Raw genomic sequence first — 11,191 nt, 5'->3', positions numbered from 1 at the left:
TGAAATGACAACATGTTTGTAGTGACCCGTGGTTCCGCTGGCAGACTTCTCTCTAGGCTTTACCGCCCCCTTGTGGTGAAGAATGGCAGAAGGTTATTATTGCACAATGTGGTCGACAGCGTTCGACTCACTGGGCAGCTTTGTATTATCTACTGTCATTCTGTTCCTCCTAGGACTTTCTAATGAAATAATGACAAAGTCACATATGACAACAAACATTTGTATTAGCTCTGAATTAATACACAAACAAATACCATATTAAGAGAGCAATCCATCTGGATAGGTTATGAAGCAAATATATCTGTAAAATACAGGTTTCACTTGCTCTAGCCCCGTCTTGCACAATCTCTGCATTAAGGCTAGAGGCACATAAAATATGAGGACACGGATGGGGATCTGATCTTGGCACCACACTGTGGTGTCATACACAGAGCTCTGCAATAACCTTTTGGGTTAGGGTGCATCTCAAGTCTAAAATGGCTTCCTCTGCTTTTCTCTCTTCCTACATCTGCATTAACCGAGCAGAAGAGTCATGAGAGGAAAGCAACTTTAGGCTATTGAGATCCACCATTGGAGTTTCTCCATAACCCTCTAATGGAGGTTTAAAAAAAAGCCTCTACCCGTTGTCACCACTCTGCCAATCCTTCCATATCTCACTACAGCCTCCACACCTCATCTACTACTCGCCCCCTCTCTCACAGTCTCTTCTTCATCTTGCCCTTCTTGTGGACACCACGGCCAAAGCCAGACTTCTTCTGGTCGTTGAGGCGCTGCTTGCCCTTGCCCCGGAGCTTCTTCAAGCCTCCACTCTGCAGGAACTTCTGTTTCTCTGTCTTCCTGCGCTGCTTCAGGATCTGGTCCCGGGTCTTCAGCTCCGAGCGCGGGCCCCGGGAGCCACCATCCCTCTGCTGCCCAGGGGGCCCCAGGGGCTGGGAGTTGGGGCCCCTGGATGGGCCACCTCGGCCCCGACCAGGCCGTCCTCGGCCTGGAAGAGAGAGAGAGGGATTGAGACAGGGTTAGGGGAGAGAAGGGCCGAGGCAACATTTCAATTGTTCATAATTTATTTTAACATGCTGATTGCAAGTAGCATGGCCAAAATACATCGAACTGGATATTGCTGTGACTGTTTTGGAATAGATCTTAGGCGGTAGAGCCCGCAGACAGGAGCTTGAACAATGTCAGCTTTACTTAAAAGACATTAGTCACTCATCAGACCCATCACAAACAAATGATCCAAACTCTAGCTACAGCCCTCTGATGAATTGCACTCCTACCTCCTCCTCCACCCCTCCTTCCTCTGCCTCCACCTCCGGTCTCTCCATCCGAATCTCCACCCCCTCCGTCATCCACCTTGTACTTCTTCTTCCACTCCTCATAGCTAAGACACACAGGGTCAAGGAGATGGAACATCCTAATAACATTGCAGTGGTACAATTAAGAGTGAGGACTTCTGCACAATAAGATGAGGGCGCTGGTATTCCCCTCAGAGACCTTATTAACAGCTTTCATCAGTAAAGATCAGTCAGATGACAAAGATACAAGTTCTTCTTGTTCTTGTTGTTGATCATCTGTCCGCTCTCCGTTCTCTTCTTCTTCTTCTGGTCTGCCTCCTTTCCCGTTTCTTTGACGAACCGCTTTCTCTTGCGATCCCTGCAGAGAGATGATGGAGATATCAAGTGAGGTCGATAGGGGTGTGTGTGTGTGTGTGTGTGTGTGTGCGCAGCGGTGTTCCCTCTTACCACTTCATCATGTGTTTGTGCTGGTTGAGTCTTTCCCCTTCGTCTCCCATCAGGTCCAGTACAGCAGTAGAAGCCTGCTGCTCAAACGTTGTGCCCTCTTTTCCCAGGCTCAGTCTGCAAACAGCAAACACTGAGTCATATCACTATGGCTCTGTTATACTACAAACCCACATTCACGGAATGACTATTTTGGTCTTGTGTTTAAAGCCGGTAAAGTGGAATGGACTGTGTAGTCAGCTTTTCCCATACCCTCTCTCAGAGTTGAAGTCCTTGGGTCTGTAAGGGATGTAGTTCTCCTCATCGCGGCCAGTCTGTTTGGTCTTCTTGCTGTCTGGCCTCTCCATATCGCCATCCTCATGTGGCTTCCTCCTCTTCCCCCCCACCACCTCAGAGAACACACCCTGGTGGACAAATTACAGAAGTACAGCATGGGAGACATCCGGTCTGGTCATATGATACTACTTTGTCTGTGGTGGCGCTATGCGCCACTGTTGATTAGCATTGGAACACGTACATGCTAGATGGATACTCGGTAGCGCTAACCTGAAAGTCCTCTTCACTGTCCTCCTGGTCTGCTGTGTGGTGAGTGGAGGGCAGGGGGGTGACAGGAACGTGATACCTGCCCTCTGCAGCCAGAACCTCCTTCTTCTGTGTGAACATATCCACCAGCCGCGTGTCCCTGGAGCGCTTGGCTCGCATCACCACACTGGCATTGGTCTTGCTGTTCGAGTTGATCTCAAAGATCGTCTGGAGGAAAAGTGCCATGGTTGTTTAATACAGAATTACTAGCGGTTATTCATTCATTACAGAGAATAGCGTCCGATACACATTTTCAAGCCCAACTCACAGCTCTAGCCTTGTAGCCCTTAATGCAGTCCACCATTTGAAGGCGTTCCAGTTCCATTTTCTCCAAGCCTGACCCTGAAGGGAAATGTGGGTTAATATCTTCGCAACATTAAGGAAGCGTCTGTGTGGGATTTCCATGAGAACCCTGAATCTGATGAGGATCCACAGACAGAAACTTCATTTATTTATATATCACAACATAATGGACCATCTGCAGCGCACTGGAAAGACCATTCTGTTCACAGGTCAGTCATCCTACTGACCTAACAGTGGGTGGACAGCCATGCTGGGGAGCTCTGTGTTCTTGACCCGTTTAAAGGACTCTGGCGAGGGCATGGGCCGGGACTTGATGTACTGCTTGTAGGCATTGTCCGCTATGCGGCGCAGGTTCTGCAGGTCATGAGAGTTCTCATGGGCCGTGACCAGCTGGGATTCCTCATCATCCAGGATGCTCTGGGGAACACGACCAAACACACCGTCTGACTCTGGAGGGAGGGAAATTAAGCAGGGGATAGAGGAAGGGACAGAGAGAAATATGTAGGAGTAAGCAAGAGAATTAATTGAGTGTCCATGATAGAAAACAAGTGTGACAAGAGAACTGAATGGGCTAGTAATGGTTCCATTCCCTCACACTGTGTATGACATGTTGTTGCCCAGTGCTGGTACCTTGTTGGTGGTCAGGTGTAGCCAGCTGAAGGGGTCTCCCCAGGAAGAGATGGAGGTCATAGACAAAAGGTATCTCATCTGTACACACAAGGCTATAGGCTGCTCCACCGCGGCCTGCGCGTGCCACTCGACCTGGGGTTGAAAAGGCAGAGATGAGCCAACAGTCAATGGTGAGGAAGACGCTATATTTCATTGATTCAGGTGGTTGTCACTGGCCTTTCACGTATATAAATGACAAGTCAAGATAGCCTAAAACATCATGTTGACCACAAACTGTTTGCGTTACCCACCGACTCTGTGCAGGAAAAGCTTGGCCTTGGAGGGGAAGTTGTAGTTGATGACGTTGTCCAGTAGGGGGATGTCTATACCGCGAGCAGCCACGTCTGTCACAATCAACACCATGGCCTTGCGGTGGACAAATTTACCAATGTTGATCTTCCTGGCAGTCTGGTCCAGGGCACTGTAGATGTAGGCACACTCCACGCCCTCAGAGGACAGCAGCTAAGCATAGGGTAACACAGAGTTAGAGTCAAAACGTGTTTAAAAGTACAAGGCTGAGGACAACCAAAGCTTATCCATTAGTTTACCCTTTTATTCACTGGGGTCTCACCTCTTTGAGGTACTCGACATGGTGTTTGGTGGCAACAAATACCACCGTCTGCTCCTGTGGCTTCGCCACGTTCCTCAGCAGGTGGAGCAGCAGAGCCGGCTTATCATCCATCCTCAGGTGGAAGAACGACAGCTGGGAGAGGAGAAAATGCAATGTTATGCTACTTTTATATGATGTAAATTAATCAATCACAGGTTTCACATGTCGGATTCAAACTGGGCGCACATTTTTTGAATTTTTTTGTTTTAGCGGGTCCTTTAGCTTTACCTTCAGCAGCTCACTCAGCTTGGAGTCCACGTCCAGACGAATCAGCACCGGCTCCGTCAACCCTGCACAAAACACACCCCTATTAGAGCACGACTGATCTTGCCTCGTACACAACTTATTATGAAAAGGCTGCAAAAGAAGGCAGAGGATGTGGGTGGGCTTACCGGCTCTAGCAAACTCAACCAGTAGTTTGGGCAGGGTGGCAGAGAACAGCAGTGTCTGTCTGTTGTCTGGGAGCCTCCGGATGATCTCCTGGAGCTGATCAGCAAAGCCCATCTCAAACAGCCTGTCCGCCTCGTCAAACACAACGTACTCCACGCTCTGTAGCTTCAGGTTCATCTCCATGACAACGTGCATCAGACGACCTGGGGTACCGATAATTCTGAAGGCAGAAGACATAACTCAAATCTACAGCAGAGAACAAAACATAAGCTTTTTATAGTTTGAAATTGCATTATGGCAAATTACAGCAGTACATTGTAAAGGCCATAGTTCACGTACATATCCGGGTTCTCATGAAGCGCAGCAAACTGATCATCCATTCTGAAAAGAAACAAGAGGTTCATCTCACATTTTATTTTTCGCATCCCCCAAATACAATTGGTGTAGACCTTACCTTGAAATACTTGCTTACGAGCCATTTCCAACAATGCAGTTTAAAAATAAAATGGTAACACAAGAGGAATAAAATGAAATAGACAACGGAGCTATATACAGGGAGTACCAGATCAATGTGTAGGAGTACGAGGTATTTGAGGTTGATATGTACATGAAGGCAGGGTAAAGTAACTAGACATCAGGATAGATAATAATAAGCTATTTGAGGTTGATATTTACATGAAGGCAGGGTAAAGTGACTAGACATCAGGATAGATAATAAGGTATTTGAGGTTGATATTTACATGAAGGCAGGGTAAAGTGACTAGACATCAGGATAGATAATAATAAGGTATTTGAGGTTGATATGTACATGAAGGCAGGGTAAAGTGACTAGACATCAGGAAAGATAATACGAGTAAAATAAAGAACAGAGTAGAAGCAACAAATAATGAGTAAGAGTGTATGTGTGCGCGCATATGAAGTGTATGTGAGTGTGTACATGGTTTGTAAATATAGTCTAGTGAGTGTGTGTAGGGTCAGTGCAGATAATTTTGGCACCATTAATTGACTATTGAGCAGTCTGGCTATTTTAACAGTGTTCTGGCTTGGGGGTAGAAACTGTCTCGGAACCTTATGTTCTGAGAGCCGATGCTCCGGTACCGTTTGCCGGACAGTAGCTGAGTGAACAGTCTATGGCTTGGGGGGCTGAAATCTTTGGCAATTTTTCAGGCCTTCCCCTGACACCGCCTGATATCGAGGTCCTGGATGGCAGGGAGCAAAGCCGTGTTTAAGGGTCAGCGTGGTGAGGCGTTGTTGCCTACCCTCACCACCTGGGGCCGGCCCGTCAGGAAGACCAGAATCCAGTTGCGGAGGTTCAGTCCCAGGGTCCCTAGCTTGGAGGAGACTATGGCGTTGAACACTGAGCTGTAGTCTATTTAACTAGGCAAGTCAGTTAAGAACAAATTCTTATTTTCAATGACGGCCTAGGAACATGAACAGCATTCTCACATAGTTAGTTATTTTCCCTTTTGTCCAGGTGGGAGAGGGCAGTGTGAAGTGCAACTGAGATTGTGTCATGTGTGGATATGTTGGGGCGATATGCAAATTGGAGTGGGTCTAGGGTGTCTGAGATGACAGTGCCATGTCCAGCCTTTCAAACCCCTTCCTAATTCCAGATGTGTGCTACGGGGCGATAATCATTTAGGCAGGTTACCTTGGAGCTTATTGGGGAACAGGACAATGGTGGTCAGCTTGAAACATGTCGGGATTACAGACTGGGACAAGGATAGATTGAAAATGTCTGTGAACACAATTTCCAGCTGGTCTGCACATGCTTTGAGAAAGGCCCCTGGTGGCCTTGTTCAGTGTTCAGTTGATGCTTATAAGGACAATAACAAATTTCAACACAACACGAGTGAAGATGTACTTAATACCTGTCTCCACCAAGGATCAAAGCTGTCTTAAGGCCGGTGAATTTTCCCAACTGAAATAAAATAAAGGGAATATATTTACTATTTGCTGTTACTGACCAATACAACATACTATCCCGGGTAAGGTGATGATGACAAATTGATTATGAAACACCTATCCTGACCTCTTTGGTGAACTTCATGGTTTGCAGCGCCAACTCTCTGGTGGGGGTCAAAATTAGAGCCCTGGCCCCCGTCTGGGCCTGGGGAACCTTCAGCTTCTCAAACATGGGCACCAAGAACGCAGCAGTCTTCCCGCTGCCTGTCCTTGCCATGGCAACCATGTCCTTGCCATCTAGAATCACTGGAATAGTCTGAGAGGGAGAGAGGTATCGTAAACAATCAACCTGATATATTAGTGAAAGTGAAAGGATCCAAGGGCACTGGCATACCTTCCTCTGGATTGGAGTAGGAACTTTGTAGCCCTTCTTCATGACTCCTTTAAAAACTGGGTAACTGAGACCTGCAATTAACAAAAGACGGCTGTTTTGACACACTCAGGACACATTGCTGTAAAACCAAGTGTATGCGGGTTTTCGCTCCTCCCTTGTAGTTGATTGATTAATTAATTCTCTAGAGTCTAAGCTGTTGGGGTTGGGGGGTCATACCATGGATCATTTAGCTATTTGATCGTGAATTGTAGGACCTCTAACTACCAAAAAAAAAGTGATTTTTTTAAATGGTTGATAAAACATTAAAATCTGGCCTTTAGTAACAAATCCCTAAGAAACACATTGAATATCAAAATTCAGTGAAAACATCAAAACAGTGAAAATATTTATCATATGGATTAAGGTTTTGATGTGTGTCCTATATCTAGGAGATAAAAGAAAGCTCAGGAAATATATACAGTGGGGGAAAAAACTATTTAGTCAGCCACCAATTGTGTATGATCTCCCACTTAAAATGAGGAGAGAGGCCTGTAATTTTCATCATAGATACACTTCAACTATGACAGACAAAATGAGAAAAAAAATCCAGAAAATCACATTGTAGGATTTTTTATGAATTGATTTGCAAATTATGGTGGAAAATAAGTATTTGGTCAACAACAAAAGTATATCTCAATACTTTGTTATATACCCTTTGTTGGCAATGACAGAGGTCAAACGTTTTCTGTAAGTCTTCACAAGGTTCACACACTGTTGCTGGTATTTTGGCCCATTCCTCCATGCAGATCTCCTCTAGAGCAGTGATGTTTTGGGGCTGTTGCTGGGCAACACGGACTTTCAACTCCCTCCAAATATTGTCTATGGGGTTGAGATCTGGAGACTGGCTAGGCCACTCCAGGACGTTGAAATGCTTCTTACGAAGCCACTCCTTTGTTGCCCAGGCGGTGTGTTTGGGATCATTGTCATGCTGAAAGACCCAGCCACATTTCATCTTCAATGCCCTTGCTGATGGTAGGCTTTGTTACTTGGGTCCCAGCTCTCTGCAGGTCATTCACTAGGTCCCCCCGTGTGGTTCTGGGATTTTTGCTCACCGTTCTTGTGATCATTTGACCCCACGGGGTAAGATCTTGCGTGGAACACCAGATCGAGGGAGATTATCAGTGGTCTTGTATGTCTTCCTTTTCCTAATAATTGCTCCCACCGTTGATTTCTTCAAACCAAGCTGCTTACCTATTGCAGATTCAGTCTTCCCAGCCTGGTGCAGGTCTACAATTTTGTTTCTGGTTCACTATAGCCAAGCCAGTTCTTTGGTCTTGGCCATAGTAGAGTTTGGAGTGTGACTGTTTGAGGTTGTGGACTGGTGTCTTTTATATTGATAACAAGTTCAAACAGGTGTCATTAATACAGGTAATGAGTGGAGAACAGAGGAGCCTCTTAAAGAAGAAGTTACAGGTCTGTGAGAGCCAGAAAACTTGCTTGTTTGTAGGTGACCAAATACTTATTTTCCACCATAATTTGCAAATAAATTCATTAAAAATCCTACAATGTGATTTTCTGGATTTTTTTTCTTGTTTTGTCTGTCATAGTTGAAGTGTACGGTACAGCCATTTTCATAAGACAGATTTTTGTGATGTCTCATGCTCTGACAAGCACAGCTGTGGCTTGGCCATCTTCAACCTTAGATGCGGAAGGCTGCCACAGGTGGTTGCAGTGTATTGGGACTAATATCTCTTGCTTAAACTGGCAGATTTTTGATGGGGTGCGTCAATAGACTCGGGGGTTAAGGTCACTAATTAGTAAGAAACTCCACTCACCCGGTGTCTAGGTCTTAACTGAAATGAAAAACCAAGGCCCTCCATGGTATGAGTTTGACACACTTGTTGTATAACATCTGTAAGTGTCTTACAAAGATGGGCTTCAGATAAGCGAACTCAAATTTCTCACCCATTGACTGGAAGCCCCCAGACTTCTTTTTCTTCTTGTTCTGAGCTCTGACCAGCTCCCGGGTGTCTGGTTCAACATCAGACAGACACTCTGACGAAGCACCAGGGAACCGGGGTAACTTTCTTCCAGGCTGAAAAACACATTCATTGCATGAAATACCATGACATTGTCATTATGGAAATTTTTAAACTCGATAATTAAACACTCAAATTCAATTCTAGCGTGACTTTAAAAGCTAGAATCCGTAGTTGATATATATATTTTGAACTTAGTAGCGATCCTCGCTATATGCGCATATCTATATTTGTCTTTTACACCAGAGACCGGGTTTGCTTTCCCGCTCGCTACACTGGTGTCAGGGGTCGGATGGCGCAGTCAGGCCATCGGAACACATGGGCGGACATGTGAAAGAACTTTAAAGAATGTTTACGTGCGTTCCCGTTCGGAGCAGGCTAGATATTAGTCACATTACAATATCCACCAAGTGTGTTGGCGTGATGCATAGAGGTTTTGCCTTTTACGCCAGAGACCCGGATACACTTCACGCTCCAATATATGCCCATTTATTCTTGCAGAATATAATTTAGAAACGCCTCATTAAGTTACTTCAACTGTCATACCCTATTCAGAACCCAAAATATAATATTGTTTTACTCCAATTATCGTAAAAAACGTAAACAAACACGGTATAGCCTCAAAACGGTGATATTATGGATGATCTATCCTTTCATCCATAGATACGTATACGAATTTGAGTGATTACATTTCTCCAGGCTCATTCCTTAGCTTTTTAGCGAAACAGGGGTGGTGAGAACGCTTTGTTATTGTTTCAATTAGGTTTCTAGCTTTATTAATGTGGTTAATGTAATTGGCGATATATCAATTCTAGCCCGAACGCAAAGCCAAACAGGCAAACCCCGCACACAAGTTGACATCCATCGCTAGTTGCCAAGTTAGCATGTTAGCTAGCTAAGGGTTATCAACTAGCTAAGTAAATTCATAGTAAGTAGATTTACATACGTTTGCTAAAATGACAACAGCAAATAGTTTACAATAGTTACAATAACAGAAAAACGAATGGTTCTTACAGAATCATCGTCCCTAATTTTAGCAGCAACTTCGAAATCTCCACCATCCGACTCGTCAGGCTCCCGGTGGCCAGTCTGTCTCTTTTTCTTAGTTAGCTTCTTCTTTCTTTGAGCCATTGTGATTAGTTGCAGCACTTTTTATAATTTGTTCAACGATTTGAACTAGTCAGAATTTAAAAAACAACAACGATTGGTGCTCAAAAGTAAATGAACTGTTCAGCACACAGCAACACAGACGGCAGACATTTTGAAACACGTGTGATTAAAAACGCAGGACTCGTGCGTCCGCGCAAGATATGACGTCATTGTGTTTTTTTGTGAGTAGTATTACAGAGCTTCTAAACCCAGAGGCGTAACATCGCGAGATTTCCGGGAATGATTACGAAACAGAACAGGGTGGGTTTGGGGTTTGAGAAGTCAATACCTTTCTATACCTCACCTTGCGAGGATAACTACACTGAGCCTTTGGCGTTGAAATGGGTTTGGAGTTGAAATGAGAACTCATGAGCAGAAAATAACCCCATACCTACTGTAAAATATTGTGGTGGATCTTTGATGTTATGGGGATATTTTTGCTTCTACTGGTCCTGGGGCCCATGTTAAAGTCAACAGCATCCTGAACTCTACCACGTACCAAGACATTTTAGCCAAAAACCTGGTTTCCTCTGTCAGGAGGCTGAAACTTGGACCTCAACTTGGATCTTCCAGCAAGACAATAACCCAAAGCACACATCAAGATCCACAATTATGTATTTCTTTATTCCATTCTTTTACTTTCAGATTTGCATATTTTTGTAAATTGTTAGATACTACTGCACTGTTGGAGCTAGGAACACAAGCATTTCGCTTCACCTGCAATAGCATCTGCTAAATATGTGTATGTGACCAATACAATTTGATTTGATTTGACAAAGAAATGGTTAATTGGCCAAAATAAACATTTTGCAATGTCATCTCAGTCTCTGGAATTGAAATTCATTGAAAACCTGTGGTTTGAATTGAAGAGTGCAGTCCATAAGCACAGACAAAGGATATCAAGGATCTGGAAAGATCCTGCATGGAGGATTGGTCTAAGATCCCTCTCAATGTGTTCCCCAACTTATAAAACATTTTAGAAAAAGTCTCAGTGCTGTTATCCTCGTAAAGTGAGGTATTGAAAACAGGGGTATCAATAATATTTACTTTTGAGAGAAAAAAAGTATTAATTGTTAAACAAAATCTTTTTATTTGAGCAATTGTATTAGTGTAAAATAATATACATTTCCCAATTTTTTGGAGCAGACAATATGCAGTGGCTCGTGAAAGTATTCACCCCCTTGGCATTTTTCCTATTTTGTGACCTTACAACCTGGAATTGAAATAGATTTTTTGAAGATGCAACATATTTTGGGGGGGTGAAACAAACAAGAAATAAGACAAAAAGAAAACTTGACCATGCATAACTATTCACCTCTGGAAAGTCAATACTTTGTAGAGCCACCTTTTGCAGCAATTACAGCTGCAACTCTCTTGGAGTATGTCTCTTGGCACATCTAGCCACTGGGATTTTTGCCCATTCTTCAAGGCAAAC

At 44.2% G+C, this 11,191-nt stretch overlaps 1 protein-coding gene across 1 annotated transcript; it reads right to left on the bottom strand.

The window, feature by feature from the left end:
* Positions 1-204: 204 nt before the first annotated feature.
* On the bottom strand, positions 205-9,899 carry LOC135544472 (ATP-dependent RNA helicase DDX54-like). The gene is made up of 19 exons (XM_064972107.1): positions 9,622-9,899; positions 8,534-8,663; positions 6,590-6,660; positions 6,323-6,511; positions 6,162-6,211; positions 4,630-4,671; positions 4,293-4,510; positions 4,129-4,190; positions 3,862-3,993; positions 3,542-3,752; positions 3,252-3,383; positions 2,849-3,070; positions 2,587-2,660; positions 2,283-2,486; positions 1,989-2,140; positions 1,740-1,853; positions 1,540-1,650; positions 1,275-1,378; positions 205-985 (listed from the first exon to the last, which is right to left on the bottom strand). Exons 1-19 carry the CDS (start codon positions 9,736-9,738, stop codon positions 696-698), a joined length of 2,625 nt encoding a protein of 874 aa, XP_064828179.1. The 5' UTR covers positions 9,739-9,899; the 3' UTR covers positions 205-695.
* Between the last annotated feature and the right edge of the window lie 1,292 nt (positions 9,900-11,191).

This window comes from Oncorhynchus masou, chromosome 8 (genome assembly GCF_036934945.1).
Source record: "Oncorhynchus masou masou isolate Uvic2021 chromosome 8, UVic_Omas_1.1, whole genome shotgun sequence".
In the NCBI taxonomy this organism is placed as follows: Eukaryota; Metazoa; Chordata; class Actinopteri; order Salmoniformes; family Salmonidae; genus Oncorhynchus; species Oncorhynchus masou.
This window is presented reverse-complemented; position numbering and strand designations above follow the sequence as displayed.

Coding starts and splice junctions, on each gene's coding strand:
- LOC135544472 (XM_064972107.1), bottom strand. CDS start 9,738: ATGGCTCAAAGAAAGAAGAAGCTAACTAAGAAAAAGAGACAGACTGGC. Junction 1,854..1,988: donor GACTTCAACTCTGAGAGAGG/GTATGGGAAAAG, acceptor TGCTGTTTGCAG/ACTGAGCCTGGGAAAAGAGG. Junction 1,379..1,539: donor AACAAGAACAAGAAGAACTT/GTATCTTTGTCA, acceptor TGTGTGTCTTAG/CTATGAGGAGTGGAAGAAGA.